Genomic DNA, 23,773 nt, shown 5'->3' with positions numbered 1-23,773 from the left:
CAAGAGGGGAATATTTTTCTTCAAGAGATTATGGAATCACTGGAGACCAGGATTGTTCCCAAATAAGAAGGAAAGTAGGCATTGCTGTTGTTAACACTCTTAGCAACCAGCCTGAACTGAGTGTCCAGCTGTGATCCCCACATATGCCTCAGAGAAAAATCCAAGCTCTGGCATTGGAAACAAGGGCCCCAGTTTGTGCAGGTGGATTTATGCCCTGGCTGTGTGTCAGAATCCAGCCATGCAGGATCTGTAACCAGTATTTTTATTCATTATTAAGAATACCATCATAGAACGTCTTCTGACCTCACCATACAGCTTTGAGAAATGTCACTGAGGTTATTTACTCACTCCTGGGGGAAAGTGGAGTTCCCCACTCATGTCAATGAGCTGGATACAAATGTCTCTGACCTCCAAATCAAGGCTAAAAGGAAGCTGGCAGAAAAACAGCACTGGGGGTTTTATCACCTCCTTTTTTTGTTACTGACAGGCTGCATTTGTTTATTGTCTTATGATTCATTCTCATTACTATTTCCTTGTCCTTCGCTAATTTTCAAGAAGTTACACACCAAATATTTCAGGAATGAGGCAAAGAGGGGCAAACCTGTTCTTCCAGCAAATATGCTAAAAAAAATTGTTTTCAAGGGTGACTGAAACAGTTCAGGAAATGCCAAGCTAGTTCCTATTCATCAGCATTTTACTTCCATGTGGCATGGAACAGAAACAGGAGAAAAACAGTGAACAGACAAATGAGGGAGCGAGGTCAATCAATACAAGAAAAGTTGTCCATTGTTAATAATGTGAGCTAGGCATAGACCTGCAAACCAGACGTGCCCGAATGCACAGCACAGGGACAGACATGTTTGTAAAATGCTGGTGACAAGCAGCTTGTGCTGCAGCTAGAGCTGTTTGGTCTTGACACCTGGCACGCTTCCAAAAGGAACCCAGACCAGAGGCTGGACAGAATCGGATATAACTGTACTAAGCTGTGTTAGGGGTGATTTGTTGCGACAAGATCAAGGGGGAACAAGGTCCTCTCTGTACCCCAGCTTCAGTGTCACCCCTTTCTTTCCTTCGCTTCAACTCTGAGGCTAGCTTTGAGTCACTCAGCTTCTCATTTTGTCCTTCAGAGATCCAGTAACAGGAACTCCAGTTATTACATTAGAATCAAAATTTTCAACGAAAAATTAAAAAGAATGCAAAAAAAGTCCATTTCTGATAAACCTGATTCTACGGGAAAACTGAGCAGTGCTATCTGGAAGCTATGAAAGACAGGAAACAACTGGAAAGGTACCTTGTCCAAAGTAGGCTGATGATTCTGCGAAATGACTCATTATTTTGGGAGGTTCCAGGCGTGGAAAAGAGGAGTGCCACACACGCTTTTTCTGCCTGGTCAGCTTTTGCTGCTTCTTCAAACATCAGCCTTGCTCTTTCTAGTGTCTGTAGGAGACTGAGGTGCAGTAGGGGTCCTTGGCTGCCCTTTCACAGAGCAGGGAGATCAGCTGCATGTAGAACATCCCACCAAACCCGGGTCTCCAGGGAAGAATCAAGGCTCATCCAAACCATTCACTATTCATGGGCTTAGTCCAGCTCCTATTGAAAATTTCTGCTCCTACAGACCATTCTTATTAGAGAGATTTATATCTTTGCAACTGAAAAAAAAAAAAAAAAAGACAAAACAGATTAAAGGTGCAAAACATTCATCATTTCCATAGTTCAGCAACCTGTCATAATATTCTGATAATCCAGAACCAATGAACATGGTGAAATTTGTTAGTTTTCTTAAGCAGGTTCACTTTCTCCTGGAGAAAACATCTCTAAAGCAGCCTATATTAGAACCTTCAGTTATATGATGCCCTCTACTGGTCAAAGTAACAATTACATGTTAGTTTAGGAATAAAAAGTTATTTATATCATGTCCTATGGAGTATCATCAGTCTTTTTTAAAAAAAAAAGAAAGAAAGAAATATGCCTTAAAAATTTATAAATCATAAAAATAACTAGTCAAATTCAAAAATACAAAAGCAAAGGTAAAATTTAAAACAAATACAGTCCGTTAAATTTAAAAATAAACAAACAGATCTAAAAGCAAGCAAGACACAGAAACGTGCCTCACCTCATCCCTACAATTTTTATCTCAGTCCTGAAAATACATGTATGTATTATGTCATCCTTGTGCAATCTATTTTGCTCTGAAAAAATCCCACTATATAAACAGAAGCCTGGCCTACAAAACACCCCAAATCTTTCTGTTTTGCTCAGCACATGAGGCTCAGTTTTGGGCATATTACAGAAAAGCAGCTGGGAACCAACGCGTGACAGTCCACAGGACAGCACAGAGACAGGAGTCAGAAAATATGGGGGAGGGACTTAGAGCTGCTTAATCTAAAGAAAAGAAGATGGAGAGGAGTCTTGACAAGAGTTTCCAAACATATATATTTGCACATAAGGAGAAAATCATATTCTCCATGTCTGCTGTGGACAGCGCTAACTTGCTGCAAGAAAGCATCAAATCGGTCATGAGGGAAAACTTTCTGCTAATGTCAGCAAGCGCTGGCATTGTAAACAGGGCCCCCAGTTTGTGCAGGTGGATTTATGCACTGACTGTGTGTCAGGATGCAGCCATGCAGGATCTGTAACTAGTATGTTTATTCATTATTAAGAATACCATCACAGAATGTGATGCCTGTGGTGTTTACTGACAGATGAGGCGTGCGCCTCCCAGAAATGACACAACTGCAAGTGATTCTGTCTGAGGGCAGATGGGCAGAGCTGCTGAGCCCCCCGGTCCCTCCTCTGCCTCCCGCTCCCATGGGGTCCTGCAGCAAAACCCCCGAGTACTCACAGCGGCCCATGTGGACACGCTTTGTATTTTCCAGCTTTCAAGGCAGCGCTGCCACCCATTCCACCCGTTCCACCCGCTTCTCCAGCGCGACAATGGCTGCGAACTCATCGGGGAATCTTATTTAAGCGTCGTGGAAGGCCCTGCTATAAGCACAGGTGTCCAGCCGGGATTGGGCCCGACCGCAGGGATGAGCCCAGGCGGTGCCGGAGGTGCCCTGCGCCGGGACAGCGACGAGGCGCTGAAGCCACGGCCCTGCTGCCCCTGGGGTGTGAGGGGAAACACAAGTCCCCAGCGTGGAGCAGCCGCCACCCTCCGCCTCCCCGCTCCTCCTGCTCGGGGCACCCCCAGCGGTGTCCCTTCAAAACCCTCCCCTGCCGCCGCCGCGCACCGGAACCTTCGCGCGGAGCGGCGCGGTTTCCAGCCGGGCCGGTCGCGCCGGACGGCCGTGCCCGGAAGCGGCAGCAGCTCTGTCAGCCCGCGGCGGCTCCAGCTGCCCTTGCCCGCGGCAGCCCGGGGCGCCAGGAGCGGCTGCGGAGCCCCGGCGGGCGGCCGCGGTGCGTGCGGCTCCTCCGGGCCCCTCCCGGCCGTTAAGGATGTGGCGGACGCGGGCGGCGGCGGCTTGGTGAGCGGGGCGGGCCGGGACAGGGGTCAGGGCGGGCGCTGCGGGCCCTGGGGCGCGGCGGCTGTGCGGGGCGAGCGCCCAGCGGGGCCGCCACCCGGTCCCGCCTCTTCCGACCTCGGGGCCTCTGCCCCGGACGCCGTGTCTGTTTTAATACCCGTGCTGGGTATTAAAATTATTACCCGTCCCATTCTTCAGTCCGCCCGGGACCTGTATGGGATGTGGAAAGCAGCGGTGCCTCCCGCATTCCCACCCCAGGGATTCCGGCACCTTCGTGTCCAGGCCCGGACCCTCCCCAGCAGCTCCTCTGTGTTCTTTTTTTCCGCTGTTCTCCCACGCAATCCCAAACAGGCGCAGTGAAACTGAATGGCTGGTAACCCCACAGTGTTCCCTGGCAGATTCAGGAGCAGCAGTAAGAAAATAAGCATTGCCAAGTGCTTTTTGTCGGGTTACGTTTGAAAGAATGCTTTGCAGTCATAGCTATTGAAAGTGTATATGAGCTATCATACAGGAGATTTCTCCCAGGTGAGGTGGGGATTTTTTGAATGCTTAGACTGGAGCAATATGTGTAAAATGTTTGGTATGACTGCCAGGTGGAGTCCTTGGTTATCACAGGCTATTTCTTCTTGTTTTACAAGGTATCTATAACCTCAGTTTGATGCAAGAGCAATTGGGTTGCAGACCTGTAATCAGGCAGATTCTAGTGGCAGAGCTACTGATGTCTGAAAGCCTAATTTTTATTGCTGTTCAAAGTGGCTTTCCAGAGGCTTTAAATTTGGAAGTAATGAAATACATCATTTGCTAGCATTGCTTTGGCATCCTTTTCGGCCTAACTGCGCATTCCAGTCAAGATCTTGTGGTGGGTTTTTGGTCAACATTCATTATTAATTTTTAGCAGTGGAAGGAGAAAAGAAAGAAGAAAATCGAAGTTTTGATGGAATGATGGGATATATTTTTAAAATGAAATAAACATTTTAATATATACAATTACACAAACATTTCAATATACACAATATATATAAAATATACAATTAGAGCAGGTAGAGTTTGAAATATACATAGCACTTAAAAGGCAATTGTTGATCAAGTTCTTGCCTTGAACTTACTGGAACTCAGCTTTTCTTTAGTTTAATTGTACAGAGTGAATGCTATAAAAGATGCTGTATTTTAAAAGAGTGATCACAGAGAATGGAATTATATAGTTTTTAAAAATGCCTTTAATCTGGCTGAGGACTAATAATGAGAAGTGCCTGCCATAGTATATAGTACCACCACTTGATCCCTGCTGAAAAGCATGAAATGTCTGTGTAGTGGTAGTGACCGCAAAACAAAATAAATAATGGCCCAGTCATCAGACTTAACACACCCTGACTTAAAAAAAAATGTCTTCAAAAGCAGGAATTAGACATTTCTAGTGTGGGGGAGCTTTCATTGTTTTATTGTTATGTAGCCCCTTTTGCATTGCTGCTATATGAGATTAGTTTCTGACCCTTTTGTAATTTCAGGTCAAAGAGGAGAAACTTGTCTCTGTTTTAGGGATTATTCTGCTCCTGCTTGTTATGTGCTTTCTAGATAGTAAGTTTGTTATTGCAAAGGCACAGCCTTTGAGGTAGTTTAAAGAAGTGTAGCAGCAAGAGGGGATACCCTTCAAAATTATAGTGACTTTTACAAATGAGGATTTTCATAACAGTTGGTGGAGTTCCGTTTTTTAAGATTTCCATTACACTAAAGGAAATTTCTAAATGTAGTCGGTAGAATTGGTCTTCTAAGACAGGAAAACGTCTCAGTTCACATAATTGTGATTTTTCATTTATCTTCCAAATGCTCAATTTCTGATTCAAAAGTGCTTTTGTTAAAAAGTCTTCCACTTTGGACCTTAAGAATATGCCTGCCATAGACAATGTCATCTCTACAACGTGGTAAATCTCAATACAAAGAACTATGGAGATTATGGAGCATGTTATCAAAAATGCTATAATATTTTCCCTTTTATATGTTTCACTTATTCTCTTTAAGATCTGTTAAATGATATAGGATTGCACGGTGAATAATTTGCCTTCTCAATAGTGTGAAGTGCTTTCTTTTTTGTATTTGTCCCCTTTGTAAGTAAATACACTTGATAATATTGAAAACCTTGAAAAACACATCAAGGAGCAAGTATTTATTTCAAGAACTGTAACTTCACTCGTATTTTGCATACAGTAAATGATTTAATAGTAACCATTCTGATATGACAGTGAGACTAAAAGTGACAGAATAGATTCTTTTTCCAGAGCTGTTGTCTTTTCCCTGAACTAGCAAAGCTACCTCAAAATGTTGAAGCGTCCAGGTAATGCAAGTGACCTTTATACAAAGACCTTTATTGCAACCTATGCATGTACTTGAATATAGGAAGGATTTATAAGGTTCCTGTATTTAAACCTGTGCTTTTCATGGCTGAGCTCTGTTTTCAGCATCAAATCTTTCAGACTGAAGTTTTCACTCTTGCATCAATCTGAATTATTTTATTGAAGTCTTCAGCAAACATGTTTCAGCCATGTCCAGAACTGATCTTGTTTGTGCATGACCTGAGACAAAACAGTAGTGCTGTAATCCTAGAGCTGCAGAACGTTGGAGTGAAAGGAGCTGAAAGATGTCATTAAGTACATACTTAACTCCAAAGGAGAATCCGCTTTGCCAAAAAAGTACAATTGTATTTTGCAAAGAGATTTTGTCTGTATATTGTTTTTTGAAGTCTGAAAATCCTCTCCAGGCTTAATGTTCTCTAAAATTTTGTTTTGAATTGCAGGATAAGCCAAACTGTCAAGTTTTCTTTTATGTTGCAAGTTGATCTTAGTCTTCTGTGGAATCTTAACTCCTGTTCGCCCAAACTGTGTTTTATCGCAGACACGTTACGTGCCTTAATCCAGTGTGCAAGTTAAATTAATTCATAACAGACTTCATAAATGGTATTTAACATTTTATTTCTGTAATCACTGGAAATGCTACACCCATTAACGCTGTTTACAGCTTTTTGTTTTCCTGATATCATAGCAGTGATAGCTGGAAATTGTACATTCAGAGTGGTGCTCTGATTAATCCATAACCAGCTAAAATATAATGTGAATTGCTTCTAAAGAGGTTATAGAGTTAATGGTGTGTTGAGGAAATCCATTACTCAGAGTTTTTATTTCTTTCTTTTAGTGTCATCTGCCGGAGTCTGGCGAACAGCAGCTATGGAGTAAAAAGAAAATCACCACTTCAAAACTTGCATCTTGTTTCCCGAAGTATACATCATCCCTATTATCCAAGTTCAAAATTTCAAAGACCTCCATTAAGGATATCCACTCAGCTGTTTTCTTCTCTTAATCGTCTACCCCTACGTAAAACAAAACTTTTAGATGTAAAATATGGATATCAGTCCCACAGGAACTTTTGGCTAGCTAGACTAGCATCAAGGCTTCTCAAACTTCGCTATCTTGTTTTAGGATCCGCTGTAGGTGGTGGTTATACAGTCAAGAAGGTATTTATCCATGGAAACTACTTTATGCATTTTGTCTTTGTTATTAGTTTATGTTTCAGGACCAGAGTTCTTGTTGTATCCACCAAAATTGCAGAGTATCATTATAGGATGACAATGAAGATGAGTTAAAATGGAAAGCAGATTGTTTCGAGAACTTGCGTAGATTTTAAAAGATCCAAGTAGTATTATTCATATCTAAAAGATGGTGGATTATTATATTTTATATGTTGGTATTATTTTTCACTAGATTGCTCTGTGCTTCTCTACATACAGTTCTATTTCTACTGTATTTTTTTTCCTTTTTGTATTAGACGTATGATCAGTGGAAGGACATGATGCCAGATCTCGATGAATATAAGTGGATTGTTCCTGACTTCATTTGGGAGCTTGATGAGCATATTGACTTCGGTATCACAAAAGCTAAAATGCTACTCTATCTAAAGACCAGCATACGTACAACTTAAAAATTTGGGTGTAGGTCCTCAGTGCCTCCCTCCAGGAGCATCTTTATAGCTGTAATTTGAGTGAACTTGTATTGTTAGAGTTTGATGTGTGTCTTATGAAGGGATTTGTATCAGTGTGTTTCTAGGAAGAAATTAAACATAATTTTGTAGGAAGAAATTAAGCATCATTTAGCATCGATGTTCCGTAATTCATCCTTTCGTTTGGGAATGTTCTCATCCTTTCATATGGCCGTATAATTCCATTATTGAAAGGAGATTTGCAGCATGATCAAGGGGACTTGGAGAAGCAGTGGTAGTATTATGTAGCAAGTTCTTTCCTTCTGTGTAAATGGCACGAGTAAAATACTGATATAAATAGATAAGTAAAAGATATGAGTAAAAGACCGGTTGAAAATGCAGAATAGTGAGCCTACTTACCTAGAAAATTATTTTGAAGATACAGAAGAAAATGAAAAAATATAGATTCTGTTTTCCTGAACCTTCTCGTTACAGTAGGTTTTTTGCATATTTTGAGATGAAAGTTAGAAACCTAAAAACCAAGCACTTAGTTACTTTTTATATGCAGGGTAGTAAAGTGGTCTTTCTAAAAAAATTACGAAGATTTCACCACTATAGTGCTCTAAAGCTAATAATATTTTGAAGAATTACACAATTGGCTGACTTATGTGATTGAAAAATAAGCTGTTCTTAAAATGTACAAGAAATGCACTTACTTAGTGTCATGTAATTTTAAAACATCCTCTACAAATGTTTGAGAATGATGTATGAAATCTGAAATGCAGCAATACATTTTAGAGACTTTTAAAGTATCTGAGGCAACCAACTTATCAGGGAGTTCAAAGTCTAGAAAAGCAGTTGGTTTTTCAGATCTGATAATCTTTCCCAACACTAATAGGGGGAGGTGCATGTGGAAAGAAACCTTTTAATTCCTTGTTAAAAAGAAAAAAAAAATAAAAGAGACATGTAGCAAACCAGCTGTTAGGGTTTACAGCATAAGCAGTTTTCGTTCATTAGCTGTTTTACTGTTTTCCCAGAAAAACTTATTAAAGCCCTTCCTGATGCAGATGACCTTGCCAAACTTCTGCCTGACTTCGACAAGATTGGAGAGAGCTTCACTTCACTGAAAGGATTTTTTTCTCCTGGTGAGAACAATTTTTCAGCTTGGTTTTAATATTGAAAACATAAGCTATTACAAGATGAGGTTACAGAAATGTCCTTAGATGCTAAAAAAAAGCAGATCCTGAAAACGCATGCATTTTCGTTGAGTATCTCATCTGAAACTGTAATGGGCACAGGTAAGTGTAATGTATTTTTAAAAGCAAGAATTCTGGTAGCAAGTACAGAGAACCAAAATGTGAAATTGAATAGAAAACTAGAATTCTTGTACAATTCTAAACAAACAGACTGAAAGCTAGATTGCATCAGTGAGCCATAGGAGCTGCACCTGTCCAGTTCAGATTTGGAGAAGATGAGAGTGGTATGGGACAGTAACAGTACCACAGCTGTTACAGGAGAAAAGGGTTGTTAAGAATTATGGTTCTTAATGTTGCAAGCATGTAAAATAAAAGATTTGTAATGAAGGTGTTCCTTTGGCTCGAATGATATTTTTCCATCTGGACACAGCTGCACAAGGACTTGCTCGAAGATTTAGCTTAGGCAGCTGCTGCGTTTCAAAGGGATAGGTAGGAGTTCTAAATCCTTCACAGAAGACAGGGGATAGTTTGTGAATTCACTATGTCCAGGTAGTAGTAGGCTTAATGGTTTTCAGATTTTGGAAGACTTAAATAAGATATTTCTGATTGGTGGCTTTTTAAAAGTAAAAATGATTGATTCAGTCATTATATCTGACTTGATTCTGTGCACAGCTCAAAATTTCACCCAGTCATTCTTGTAACAGTGCAAGGTGATTCCTATTATATACCTTAATAATTATCAAACCACATACATTTATGTTAATGAAAGATCATATCTGTGAGGTGTTACAGTTATTGCTTTAAATGTGTTTAAAAATATTTTCGTATCAGTGTGTATAAGTGCAATTTCCTTTTCTTTAAATACCATCAATGGTGGAACTAATGTATTAGTCTTGGAAACTCACCAAGCACCTAAGTAGAGATCAAGTCCAACAGAGTGACAAGTAGATTATAATCTCCTATGTATTTTGGCTGTTTAAAATTTTGGCTGTTTAAAATTGTGGTGTTATTGAGTGGTATTGTGAGATGTCACCTATTATTTGTTGTCATACTCACACAGGCATGGCTGCCATTTATGATTATGTGGTCCTCCAAATGAGACAAAGATCCCTCATCTTTGTTTTGCATTTTGATTTGTATTTATAATTTTTATTTCCCCTCTTCTGCTGATTTTTCACAGGTTACAATTTGTTTAGTGAAGTCATAGGAGCTTCTGATCTACTTCTGTTGTTAGGTGTGTAAAAGCCCTTTTTACTGCCCTTAACCTGCCTCTTTAAAGCAAACCGTTAAAACACTTCTGTACTAAGAGGAGTGAATATGGATGTAAGCACAACTATTTACAGCAATTTAATATTGAATTACAAATACTTTCCAACTATTTTAAAAATGCTTTGATCCTCCCCTGTGAGAGTGAATAGATAAATAGTTGTTATTTCTCTACCACGGTCCTTAACAGATGCTTTTTATTTCAGGCATTTTTGGAAACCTATGTAATTACAATAGGGAAGATTTTTTTTCTTGTTGCAATAATGCAAACGGAATTTGTATTATCTTTTCATGTTTATCGAAATAATTAGTTTTAAAATATTTTCGTAACTTTTGATAGTCGAATTGGAGCTGCCTGCTCCCTTGTGGTACAACTAATTTGAGTCACAAATTAGATATAAAACATTCAGATGAGTTTTAAACTGAATTTCTTTTTTGTTTTCTTAAGGCGGATTTTCTTAATAGGAACTTCAAGGATTATTTAATTAATAATTCAAAGGAGTTGAAACTTTAATGTTAGGTGTAGTTCAAGAAATTTTAAGTGCCTTTTGCATGCTGTAATGAGTTTCTGTAATTATGTCCTAGGTCCTCCAGGAGAAACAGCATTCAGAGCTACTGACCAAGCATATGACAACGACAAACAGTACAAGAAGGTAATTACTCTCTTGCAAAACTAAAAATGTCTTGACAGCAGGAAATGTTTTTTAAAGTGCTTCAATAGCTTGTTGCAGGTGTTTATTTGAAGCAGCTTGACTAGATTTTATCATTGAAAGTGACTTGAGTATTCCTTGTTGGTTTTAATATATAAATAGTACAATGATAATAAACATTCTGCTATAAGGAAAATACAAGGCAATCATAAAAATCTTTAGGAATTACGTTCTTAAGAAACCTGGTTTGTAATAAGAATGTGATTTTTAGGTATTTTGTGTGCATTTGCATTTTTTCAGGACATCTCAGTGGCACTTGAGCTTATCGCTTATTCCTGAAGTTAATTTAGGCATTTATAATTATTTTTAGGCATTTCTGCTGGCAGCCTCATTTCTATTGGCATGTTCACAGTTGTGATTCTTACTTAAGGGTTTCTGCCTTAAAAAATGTCAAAGTCTTAAAGCAGTCTGTCTTTTTACTTTATTTAGATGAAGTATATGTTACAATTTTATTACCATCTTCTGGAAAAAATGTTACTGTATTATGATAACTAAAAGCTTTAGTATTTTTTTCCTTGAAGTAAAGAAGTGAAGTTTAATTTTTTTGCTTTTGTGAACAGTAGATCTTATTTCTATTAAATTTCTAAATCATGTTTCTCGTTCTCTAAAGGCTTTTCATTTTTCCTGTGTATATTTAAAAAAAAATCATTTTTAAAAATCGATGGAAAACTATAAATATAGGGGAATTTGTAAATTATTAATTTTTTTTTTTTAACTGAATGTATCTAAACTATAACTGGGTCCTCTACATAAAAGATTCTGTATATGCAGGCATGTATACATTGATTCTACATTAATTCTGCATGGCAATATGTAGTGAAACCTGTACAAAGCTTATTTTTTACAATTAATTTTTCCCCCCTCTGAAACAGTGATGGATTTCTACATGACAAAGTCAGCTTTTTCTTTTCATGTTGTTAGTAAACCATCTATAAACTATTTTCTTTTGAGTGATTGCTTAGCACAGGTTTCACTGTTTAAAACATAAAAATATGCTTTATTTTTGACTTGTGAAGAAATGACCATCTTAGTTTATTGTCTTTGGTGACTAAACTAACTGAGATTTTTACTGAATACCAGTAATATCATTAATACTTACTATTCTGACGGTTTTTTGGATGCGGTGACAACTGCATTTTAATGTTACCAACAAAACTTTTGCTGTGATGCGGAAAATAGCAGCCCATATGAAATCAGTATGGTTTGGAAAATTTAATCTGGTGTACTAATTTGTTACTCCAATTATATCCAATATGCCACGCTTAGAAACTGTTGGTTTGCTAATTAGTCTGATCAATTTCAGACATAATATTTCAAACAAAGCACATATGAATACCTAACGAAGTATAAGTGCTTAGTTTATTGGCAAACGAAGTGATTATTTTCAAGACAATGGGTTAGATGGCCTTTTTTTCATTCAATGCTTTCACTGCCAATCAATACTCGTTTAAGAATTGTGATCGTTTGGATGCATACAATGCTGTAGCATGGTATTAAATGTGTCTGAGGAGCTGATTTTCTTTGTTTCTTTGTGAATAAATGAGTAACTGGTAAAGGAGTCCAGGAATTCCTCATTTGGAGGAATGTTCTGTAAAGCTGTTATTGAGCATTGTCCTCAGATGGGTCTCTTAGAACTGCCTGTAGAATGAGAAACCATTTAGTTTGCAATACAACTTTGAGAGCAAATGTTGTCCCAAACACGGCATCAGGCTGTGCTGCTTCTTGCCAGCTAATGCGTTTCTCATAATCTCTCATTTAATACTAAAGATACAATTCTTTTTATAGAGAGAATGAAATTAAAATTACCAGAGTGTTCAGAAAAGTAATTTAAATAATGGAGTTTAAATGTTCCTACTTGGATTAAATAAGTAATTTTGTTCTTGGAGAAAGAGGAGAGAAGGTAGTTATAAAAGCTATAGCATAGTAAAGTGTTGTATTTCTAGGGCTAGTTCAGGCTTGCACTTGAAATGGCAGTGTTACCTTCTTAGAAAATTATCTTGCACTATTGTCTGTCTTAAAACAAACAAACAAATAACCCCAATATAATGATTGTAAACAATTTGGTTTTCGAAATCCTGTTAATTGATTTTTCTAGATAAAATTCTTTAAAATAAATACGGTTTTACACTGGAATGATTGAGTTGCGGGGGGAAGGGGAAACAGTGATGGTGGCCAGTGACAGGGAGGTGTAAACATTTCCGTGTCCTGGTTCCTACAAGCCTGGGTGTCATGTGTATAGCTCTGTGCTATTTGAGGTTCTTGTAATATGTGTATATATAGTTTGTTTGTTTTAATTCAAACTTATAAAGTAAGAAACAGAAAATCAAGGAAATAAGATTATTTACTGATACATACAAATGTTATTGAGAAGCCTATTAAATCACTATATTTTTTACTTGAATATTTTATAAATAGGGTAACTCATTGAAAAGGACTTTTCATACTTTACTATGAGGTCTCACATGGACCAAATGTCTTAGAAAGTAATTGCACATTAAATAGTTAGATTGGATGACTTTGAACATTTTGTTACAGTGCCTGTTTAAATGCTAAAGGACTGTGCAGCAGGTTTCGTTCAGTGTGTTTTCTTTTATTGAGGTATAGCATAATTTTTAAAGGGACTCTGTCAGGTCATATTGAGAGTTTCCTTGTTTGCAAAATGCAAAATATTACTATTGTTCCTCTACTAGTAGGTGTAGCCATGAGACCATCTCTCCTTGCTGCTGTATAGAAATGAAATATTTTGTTTTGCCTCGTTTTTTGGCACAGTTCTAAGGCATTTGCTTTTCTGGCAATACAGAAATTGATTACATTTTAAAATGGCTCAGTAAAATATGAATGTGAAGATTTTTGTATTCATGAAATGTTATACAAATCTCTGTTTAACAAATGTTTATATTTGGTCATTTGATTGTCTCTCCTTTTATCCATTCTCTCCCATGTTGTTTATCCTTATGTGTACATGCCTGTGTTTGTATTTTGTGCAACCAACGTATAACTTGATGGTAGTTGTCTTGAATTCTTACACCAAAGTTCTCTTTCAGGGTTTGTTTTGATTTCTGTAGTGCATTTTTGAAACCTTTGCTTTCACTGAACGTTTTCTTAGAAGAGGTAATATTTAAATAGTTTATTAATACTTGTGTCTACATTCTCTGAAATAAATTGTAGATAAAGTTCCAGTAGTGGCTGGCATAATACCTCTAAGCCAATTTTGAAAGACAGCCATTGCAAGAATGTTTGGTGTGGAGGGAGATGAGAACTAAGCTTTGTGGAACTGCTGAATAAGTAAAGGAATAAGCATCGAGTTGAAGGGATTTTGAAGTGATCAGGAAGGACAATGACAGCGTGATTTAAAACTACAGTGTGTTACAGAAGTGGAGGGAAGACTTTTTCTTTCTTGATGGTCTGGAAACTGTTTTGCTTCTCCTACTTTGAAAGTCAAGTAGCAGACAAAATCATCTTTCTATAAACTGTTGCTGAGAATAACAACAAAATGTAAGCTTTTCTGTTACTGACAAAGTTGAGCCTCTTAGCTGTTGTGCACAACTTTGAAGAATATCCAAAACACCCTCTTTAAAAATGTCCGTGGTGAAGTTGTGAAAGATTGCTGATACTTAAGAAGTTCTGGTATGAATAATTGAAATGAAATCCTGAAACTGTCGAGAATATTTTAAAGCCAAGATAGCTGAATTTTTTTTTAAGATTAGATGCTTAGTTAAAGTTTAATATAATTATTAAATGTTGCTAAATGTTTATTGTTTTATTCTACCTGGATTTGCAAAATGCATGGTTTTGCTGGCTATATCCACTCCCAGCTAGCAAGAGACATTGCTAATGAAATTTCACTTTTGTTTGAACTGACCCATTCATACCTGTTTTTCATCTGTCTTTGTCATGCCCTTTGCTTTAACTTTGTTCTCCTTACACCCCCAATTTTTCCTCTCCTTTTTATTATAAACTCATGGCAGGGCCTGCTTGGTGAACTCATTCTGTTACAACAACAAATCCAGCAGCACGAAGAGGAAACGCGCAGAGCCGCTGGCCAGTATAATATGGGCTCTTCCCAGCAGAAGCGAAAGGTGATGGCTTAAAGGACAATATGTACTGTATTCACACTAATCAAATACTTCAGCCTTCTGTATTAGAGCTAGAAAAATCTAACTAGTTAAATCATGGGCCCAAATAATTATTAAAGCCAACTTTGCTACAGGTGTATAATCCTGTTGCAGTTTAACCAAGTTGTGTTTAAAGCATGGTATTAAAAGTCAAATGAGTACTTTGTGTTGCTTTGAAATTGTATGTTCTCTGCCTCTATAAAAATATTATTTAAAGTTCGTATGTTAAAAATTCATTCAAGAAAAGTATGTGAGTAAATGTCTAGTCTGTTTTCTCTACTGTTGCTTTCTTACTGTAGCTCTCTCTTGTAAGACTGTAGCCATCACAGGCAATATATCTCTGGAAACAGTTACAATAGGTGTCCCTCAAGTATTCTCTCATTCATTCCCTTCCAGATTTGTATTTTAGTAGGAGACTGAAGACGTCTTCATGGGTCTAAATATTCTGCATTTGTTCAGTTACTCTTTTTTCAATAAAGGGAACTCCTTCAGCCTCTGTCGGATTGGATACAGTTTATTGAGAGAGCTGGAGTATGGAATAGTAGCTTGAAGTTTATAATAAAATGTATGAAGAATTACTGGAAAGGCAATACAACATTTGATATATTAAAGATGTGTTCACCTAATAAATGCAATCAGGAAAAAAATGAGCCTGATATTGCATTTGTTTCTGATTGAAATTCTACAGTGTTCATACTTTCTTGCAACTAATTCTACAATTCCCAAGCTGTCAGGGCTGCCTTTGTAAATGTTGTCCTAATCTCTAAGGCAGGTAGTCTGTGTTTTCTGAGTGTTGGAAGTCTAACTGCCCTTGCATATAGAAAGTTTTAGTTTAGCATTCAAGTGTGCTGTTCAGCATAGGTGCCTAATGACAAGAAATGTGTCTTGTTTGTCACTAATCTTTGTGCTTGAAACAAATGAAAAGAGATGGTGAACTATTAATTATCTTGATATGAGAATATAAATTAAAGATTCCAGTCATTGATCCAAATTCTACTTTAGAAAAATAAATGGTTACTTTCATGGAAATAAGTAATTACGTGCCTTTTTTTCAGGTCATAAACTAGCCTTGTTGATTTTTTTAACTGAGTTGGCTTGCTTACCTGTCTGCTAGAAAACATAATTATTTCATTTCCATCCTTGGAAGTTCAGTTGCCCAATTTACTTGCACATTTTCCATTGTAATTTAATTACTCAATATTAAATCTACTTCATATGTAAATTGAATTATAGTAGGAACTGTCTAACAATCAGGAGAGGGTATTATAAACACAAAAGTAATTGTTTTTTGAAGGTAAAGGGGCCCAAGATAGTTCGTTAGTGTTCAGGGACTGTTTCTACTGGGCACGAGATCAGAGCATCGCAACGCGTAGGAAGTCAAGTAAAGGAACCAGGAGACCTGTGTGGTTAAACAGGGAACTGCTGGGTAAGCTCAAGTGGAAGAGGAGAGTTTATAGCTCATGGAAAGAGGGGCTGGCCACTTGGGGAGAATATAAGGCTGTTGTCAGAGGGTGTAGGGAAGCAACTAGGAAAACTAAGGTGTCCTTAGAATTAAACCTGATGAGAGGGGTCAAGGACAACAGGAAGAACTTTTTCCAATACGTGGCAGATAAAACTAACACCAGAGGCAATGTAGGCCCACTGATGAACGAGGTGGGTGCCCTGGTGACAGAAGATACAGAGAAGGCAGAGTTACTGAACGCCTTCTTTGTCTACTCTGCTGGAGGCTGTCCTGAGGAGCCCCGTACCAGTGAGGCCCCAGAGGAAGGCAGGACAATGGAGGAGTTTGCCTCAGTTGATGAGAACCGGGTTAGGGAGCAATTACGCAATTTGGACATCCATAAATCCATGGGTCTGGACGGGATGCACCCACGGGTGCTGAGGGAGCTGGCTGAGGTCATTGCTGGGCCACTCTCCATCATCTTTGCCAAGTCTTGGGAAATGGGAGAGGTACCTGAGGACTGGAGGAAAGCAAATGTCACTCCAGTCTTCAAAAAGGGCAAGAAGGAGGACCCAGGTAACTATAGACCAGTCAGCCTCACCTCCATCCCTGGGAAACCGATGGAACAACTTATCCTTGGTGCCATCTCAAGGCATATCAAGGATAAGAGGGTCATTAGGGGCAGTCAACATGGCTTCACCAAGGGGAAGTCGTGCTTGACCAACCTCATCGACTTTTATGAGGACATAACAAAATGGATGAATGATGGCAGAGCAGTGGATGTGGTCTGCCTTGACTTGAGTAAGGCATTTGACACAGTTTCCCACAGCATCCTCACAGCTGAACTGAGGGAGTGCGGTCTGTATGATTGGATAGTGAGGTGGACTGCGAACTGGTTGAAGGGAAGAAGACAGAGAGTTGTGGTCAGTGGGGCACAGTCTAGTTGGAGGCCTGTATCTAGTGGAGTGCCTCAGGGGTCAGTACTGGGGCCTATGTTATTCAATATATTCATCAACGATTTGGACGAGGGAATAGAGTGTACTATCAGCAAGTTTGCTGATGACACCAAGTCCATACCTCAAAGATGTATCAAGGCCCCTGAAGTACTTTCAGGAACATCTTGTTCAAGAGCAGAGAGTGGCGAAACATTAACTGCTTTGAAAAATCTGCAGCACGCAACAACACGTTGTTTTCCTTTTCTTTCCTTTTTCTTGCTTCTTCCAACTCACCACAGAATTCTCATTGCCCTTCTATTTTTACTTTCCCCTATGTCTCCAAGGTGTTTAAAGTGTGTGTGTAAGTAAATGTTTATTTACACATACCACTTTGTGGATGCACACATCCACTTGTCCATGTGCTAAACTAACCCTGTTGCTGATGCACATTTGCTATCGCTGAATTGATGAACAGAAATTAAAAGGAAGTCAATTTACAGCATTGCTGTTCATGAATAAGAATGTAATTGAGTAGAGATGGAAGTGTCAGCTTGGATTGCTCTCTATAAGTGCAGGCACAATCCTGTATGTTACAAGTTTAATATATGAATGATATCAGTCACTGTGAATAACTTCTTTTTTTTCTTGTTTAATCTGTAACAACCGGTGTGAAATTAAAGTAACTAAACTGATTTGTGTCTAAATGACAGCTGGCTTCTGCATGTTAGATAATATGCTTTTTCTGATATGCAGCTAACCTGAGTTGTAAATGTCACATGAGCTTTATTATATGAACTTTGGTTAAATTTTGAAACTTTCACCTATATCATTCTTTCAGTAATTGTTTCAATTATATTTTTTCTAAATTTAGTATTTCATCAGTCAATCTTTAGATTTTGTTGTTTGTAAATATTTGCATCGTATGAATTTGTATTGCAACATTTATGCTTTTGTCTTTGTGTTATTAAAAAGGAAGTTCGAACAACTGTTATTACATCTTGATGAACTATTTGAAGAATATTTGACTAAGAATGGTTCTAGTTGCCTGATCTCATTACATTTATGCCTTGAACTTCAAAATGTTTTGTATTATAATATCCTAATTTTCCAGTTTTTAATATGATTTAAATAATTTTAAAGCAACCATTCAAGACTCTCCTGACTACACTTCATTAATTTGTGCATGCATGTTTAGGCTTACAGTTCTGGAAAACAAATATGAAATAAGAATCCTCTTGAAAATACTCACCTGAAAGTAGTTTCTGTAATAAGCAGATGTTTTAGTGATTGTATCCCATTCAGATCATGCTAATTCAGGAAATGAACATATGAGATCCTGAGAGTCTGACCACTAAAATTACATTTAGGGCAGTGGGCTGAAAATTCCGAGCTCCACACAGAGTTTGCTGTTCCCTAAACATAGTATTAATATCATTTTCCTAGTATTAAGTCTTGAAGAGTTAATTTTTGCATTTGCATGCACTGGCATTCAAATGGCTTTTTATGTGAACCTCCTGTTGCAGATGGAACTTGCCATATGCATTAAATCTCAGATGCTAATTGAAGAATTTTACTTGCTTTAAAATGCATGTAAAGTCAATTTTCTTATGTGGAATGAAGCTTTCAGTTTGTGATTTGATTATTTGCAGTGGATGAACTAAACAATGTGTTAGTAGCCATGATTATTTTTCTTTGTAGGTTTCTGACAAAGAGAAGATTGATCAACTTCAAGAAGAACTGTTACGCACTCAGGTAACTTCTCTGACTTACTGATGTCTCAAGTAGAGATTTATATGCAGCAGACTTAAATTTACTGAACAAAAGCACACCTGAAATCTATTTGGTAAAAATGCAGTGCTTTTTTCAATCTTTGAGTTTATCAATACAGAGTTGGCTGCTGGCACAGACCAGAGGTCAGTCCAGTCTGTTCTTTTTCTGACAGTGCGTGACAGAATGCAAGAGGGGAGTGTAAGAATAGGGAAAATGTGTAATCGTGCTTTCCCAATATGCCTTCCTTGCCTTCAGTGCTATATTTTCCTGAAGTGTAAAGTTAGTCCAAGAGTGTTACGTAAGTATAGTGTTGATATTCAAGTTTGTAACTTGTTATGCAAGTTAACTTTACTCCTAACATTCTACAGTTCTGTTCTATAACTTTAATGCAACTAAATATATCTGTGCTATCTTGTATGTTTAAATGGCACATTTGTTGCAGAAGAGAAATTTAGTTTACTTATTAAGGAGTTATGTGTTAATCCTTAATCTAGGAAATGCCATTTCTAGTAAAGTAAAGAGGCTTTTAAGTGAGATGTCCAAGAGGAAAAACAGACATCATATGGGATATAGGGGGTGCAAATGTGGCATAAGGTGGGACTCCTTTCTGTCTAATTAATTGCCTTGAACTTCACTGAATCTCATTGCAAAGAAGTTTTACTCTCTGTAATTAGTGAGGCAGTTATTTGTAAGCTAGGCTCTTTTCAGGGTTGATGCATATTGGTGAGGGGTGCTGGGCCATCTTATCTAGACCATGCTCTTGTCAAGAAAGGTTGGACCAGATGATCCTTGTGGTCCCTTCCAACCTGGTATTCTATGGTATTAGTCATACTAGTCATTACTTTGGTTTGCTTGCCTACTTAAGTTAATGTACAATTAATCTTTCATTGAATACATAGGCTTCTAAATTGATTGGCTCTTTGGCTCAGCCATATGGTTTTGATAAGGAGTTTTTTAAACTCTTTCTATATTTGCTGGTTTTGAAAGCATTTATTACTTACTGTTTTTTATAATAGCTTGAAATTTGAATCCAATTTGTTCTTAAAAGCACACACAGGCCAAATACATTTCCACAGTTTTCAGAGTAGGTATCAAAACTGTATTCATGTCTCATCTTCAGAGGACGAGCATAATGTCCTAAACAGGACTGAGCAGCCAGTTCCCAACTGTCTGACTGCGTATGTGTAGCTTCTTGGAAAATGATGCTTGTTTAAGATGCTTAGGGACATATTTGAATATCCCCAAGTTTGACATTGTGGTCTTACTGAAACTTTTGAAGTAAAAGTGATGTGTTGCAGAAGAAAAAAAAAATCTAACAGTCTTCTTTTCATGGCCTTCTATTTTTAAACTGTAGTGATCACAAGTATTTCTGTATTTTTGAAAGACTTACCTAAAGGATAACATGTTTTTCATAGGTAAAGCTTTGCTCGTATGAGTGTACTCTTTCTGTAATTAAAAGACTATATTTGTATCACTGTTTTGTAGCTCAAATACCAAAGAATGCTTGAGCGATTAGAGAAGGAGAACAAAGAATTAAGAAAATTGGTACTGCAAAGAGATGACAAGGGAATTCATCAGAGGAAGTTAAAGGTACTTATGTGTTACAAATCGGCATAGAAATAAAATTATGCCATATTTTCTGTGATGCTATTCTAAATTGTATTTGTTAATTCATATATGAACTTTTAACATTTGTTATAAGATATCCATGCTCATTTTTTTACTTGATGAGACTTCTATACATCCCTTATTTTATAACTATATAACTTTTAGAAAGGTCTTCAGTTGAAGAACACAGAGAGCTTACTAGATCTAACTAAATAACTTACCTAAGTAAGTGGGAAATGTGAGTTGTGTTTTATGATGTAGCTTCGCTATATTTGCTGATCAATATGCTTCCAACTTTTCTTACACACACAGTCTGATACCTTTGTGCTTTGTCATGGGTCTCACTAACTGTGGTAGGGATGTAGTTACAGGATGAGGAAACATCTTTTAACCACCCTGTATAAATCCGTGGAGATGGAACTAAGTATGCTTTTGCTTTTGTCTACCAACATCCTGAGTGTTCCAAAGATGGACATTTTCTGCCTCTTGCTGTGTCACTTGTTGACCAGTATGGATCCTCCTCTTTCCTCTGGGAACTGGAAGATAAGGAGCTCTTATCTAGATGTTTAGTGGAAGAAATTGAATTCATCTTCTTAACTTGGAAACTCTGAAGTCTGAGAACTGTTCTCTTGTGCTGTACATAAGAGCTCTCATTTTGCTCCTTCAGCAAGATACATCTCCACCTGTAGTATTTTCATGCACAGAACTTGGTATTGTACTTCATAAAACAGAGGTCTGTGCTTTGTTATAGACAGTTTAGGTTTCAAATCATCAGGAGATCGTAAGTACATTTTTACAGATGATTTTACAGAATATACAGATGAAATAGTGTGAAACCCAGTCTTTGTTCCGTTAACTGGCTGTGTTTTCACTCTCTGCTTTTTTAATATTTTTTTTTGTAGAAATCCTTGATTGATATGTATTCTGAAGTACTTGACATTCTGTCTGATTATGATGCCAGTTATAACACTCAAGATCACCTACCTCGAGTAAGTAGGTAAAAAATACAGGGTTTTCAGTGAAAAGTCTTAGAATTGTATAGAACATTTAATTATATTCCAGAATAATCCAGAGCTAGTGCTGGGCTATTTTCTTATAGCTCCAGGATTTTTGCTTAAGACATGTTGTCCATTTTAAAGGCAACAAGAGAATTTTGAGAATAACTATTGTAACTATGGTAAGTCTACCTTGGTTCATAGATGAAACCTTATCTAAATCCAGATGTTGCTGCTGTGCTCAGCCTTTCATTTTAAATGGTTTCAGTCAGGGCACCCTGGCCTTCTCAGCATTGTAAAACGACTGTTGTTTCGCTGTGTGGAGCAGTGGAGCTGAGAAGGTGCCCCAGCTACTCCCATAGCGGTGCTGCTGTTGGAGAAGGTTTGGGGAGCCCGAGTGCTGGTGTAGTGAGTGTTTCCTGCTCACACAACCATCCATAGCACTGGTGACTTCAGTAGGAAGCCAGTAAGATGGGGAGGTGACAGCAATGACATCAGAACTCGGCCTTCTCCAGGCAGAAGCAACATTGACCAGATGAGTAGTCTTCAGTGTTTCACCTCCTGAAAGGATTTTGTACAAGGAGAGAACTGCCTGCCATGAGAACAGCAAAACCTTCCTCCCTTTGTTAGGTGGCCCATAGGGTGCATTGTGACTGTGCTGCCTTAAGCACAAGTCATTTTTCTTGCGTGATTAAAAGTTAGTATTTCTTGAAGGATTTCATATTGAAACCAGCGCGTTTATTGTCAAACATAATACAGACAGTGTTGTCTAAGCTTCCAAAATGTCCTCCTGAAAGCCAATGACTGTTTAAACTTTCACTTAAGGTGGTGGTGGTTGGCGATCAAAGTGCAGGAAAAACCAGCGTGTTAGAAATGATCGCCCAAGCCCGGATATTTCCTCGAGGGTCGGGGGAGATGATGACGCGTTCCCCTGTTAAGGTAAGAAATACAGTCTCTGAATCAGCATTGCCGTATTGTTCTTCCTCTGATTATACAATTAATTGACATACACAGGAACATTAATTTATAAAATGGCCTCTAAGTGAGTTGTAGTCAATGACAAAACTTTTGCAAGCCTATGTATGATCCATATATACTATCAGAGTAGTAGTAGTTCCTACTATAAGTAATAACAATTATATGTAGTTGTGTGTCTGCAGTGGGAAGTGTACATATGTGATGTACTTCTCATGTTTCTTAGTGTTAGATTTACCGTATTTTCTCATATAAGACTTTTACCATTTAGGTAACCCTTAGTGAAGGGCCCCACCATGTGGCTTTATTCAAAGACAGCTCTCGGGAGTTTGATCTGACCAAGGAAGAGGATGTGAGTATAAAGAAGTGACTGGAAGTTAGTGTGACTTTTATTAATGATCTGAAAAATTCAATGTCTTTGTGAGCGGTTGGTTAGCCCCTGTTTAGTTAGAGTGAAATATGTTTACTGGGGCAAGGCATGATATTAGTTATTAAATTATCTCTTAGTGTGGTTCTTGACTGGCACTGAAGTGGATAAAATGTAGAAGGAGCTCTTGTGCCGAGACATCTTTAGGATTTTGCAGCTGTCTGCAGGTAATCTGTGATTTAGTGCCCTATTTACCAGCTTTGGTTATTCAACGTGCATTTGGGATATTTAGTATTTATAAATAAAGATCTTAATCCCGAAGTAAACTTTTTTACTTACGTTGGTGATTTTTCTTCTTGTAAGGAGCTTTATATTTGATATCTTGCTTTTCTCAAAACAGCTTGCAGCTTTGAGAAATGAAATAGAAATCAGAATGAGAAACAGTGTGAAGGAAGGGTGCACTGTTAGCACTGAGGTAAGACTTGTCCAAGATTTAGTGGCAAACATGTGTATCTTTTCTAAGTATCCTTCAAATGGGAGACTGGTGAATTCAGTTTGTGTATATTTAATATTTTCCACAATCTGAAGTGTAGTTGGACTGTTAAAATCACTTTTATGTGCATATAAAATTTGACTTCCTATTTAAAATTACAGGCTGTTGCTGGTTTATAGCATATGTGTGTGTAAATATGCATTTATATAATTTTATATATGTCTTTGTGTATGTAATTACAAAGTGTGTGTGTGTGTGTATAAACCTTAATTTCAATTTTCTTCACAGACCATCTCCTTAAGTGTGAAAGGTCCCGGTTTGCAGAGAATGGTATTGGTTGATTTACCTGGAGTCATTAGTGTAAGTATACGATAAATTTAAAAAAAATCTTTAAGATATGTAAGCAAGGTAGCGTTATTGATGAGAATATTAGCTGTTGTTTTTCTTTTTTACATCTTTCTGTTTTCTTTTTCCCTTT

The 23,773-nt window shown here is 37.8% G+C and overlaps 1 protein-coding gene across 8 annotated transcripts in view; it reads left to right on the top strand.

The window, feature by feature from the left end:
* The first annotated feature begins 3,297 nt into the window (after nucleotides 1-3,297).
* The window catches only part of OPA1 (OPA1 mitochondrial dynamin like GTPase), a 55,079-nt gene continuing 34,603 nt past the window's right edge, over nucleotides 3,298-23,773 (top strand). Inside the window, exons 1-14 of one of the 8 annotated variants that reach the window (XM_065844274.2) lie at nucleotides 3,298-3,464; nucleotides 6,645-6,963; nucleotides 7,275-7,371; nucleotides 8,462-8,569; nucleotides 9,801-9,854; nucleotides 10,472-10,539; nucleotides 14,565-14,675; nucleotides 18,786-18,839; nucleotides 20,343-20,447; nucleotides 21,368-21,454; nucleotides 22,286-22,399; nucleotides 22,707-22,787; nucleotides 23,203-23,277; nucleotides 23,584-23,655. In XM_065844274.2, the coding sequence (XP_065700346.1) occupies nucleotides 3,436-3,464; nucleotides 6,645-6,963; nucleotides 7,275-7,371; nucleotides 8,462-8,569; nucleotides 9,801-9,854; nucleotides 10,472-10,539; nucleotides 14,565-14,675; nucleotides 18,786-18,839; nucleotides 20,343-20,447; nucleotides 21,368-21,454; nucleotides 22,286-22,399; nucleotides 22,707-22,787; nucleotides 23,203-23,277; nucleotides 23,584-23,655 (1,374 nt within the window). In that variant the 5' untranslated portion in view covers nucleotides 3,298-3,435. The remainder of the gene's footprint in view (nucleotides 3,465-6,644; nucleotides 6,964-7,274; nucleotides 7,372-8,461; nucleotides 8,570-9,800; nucleotides 9,855-10,471; nucleotides 10,540-14,564; nucleotides 14,676-18,785; nucleotides 18,840-20,342; nucleotides 20,448-21,367; nucleotides 21,455-22,285; nucleotides 22,400-22,706; nucleotides 22,788-23,202; nucleotides 23,278-23,583; nucleotides 23,656-23,773) is intronic. The other 7 variants (XM_065844275.2, XM_065844278.2, XM_065844279.2 and 4 more) reach the window with 7 other exon arrangements.

This window comes from Patagioenas fasciata, chromosome 9 (assembly GCF_037038585.1).
Source record: "Patagioenas fasciata isolate bPatFas1 chromosome 9, bPatFas1.hap1, whole genome shotgun sequence".
NCBI lineage: Eukaryota > Metazoa > Chordata > Aves > Columbiformes > Columbidae > Patagioenas > Patagioenas fasciata.
Note: the sequence above shows the minus strand (reverse complement) of the source record. Positions and strands in the feature narration are given on the sequence as shown.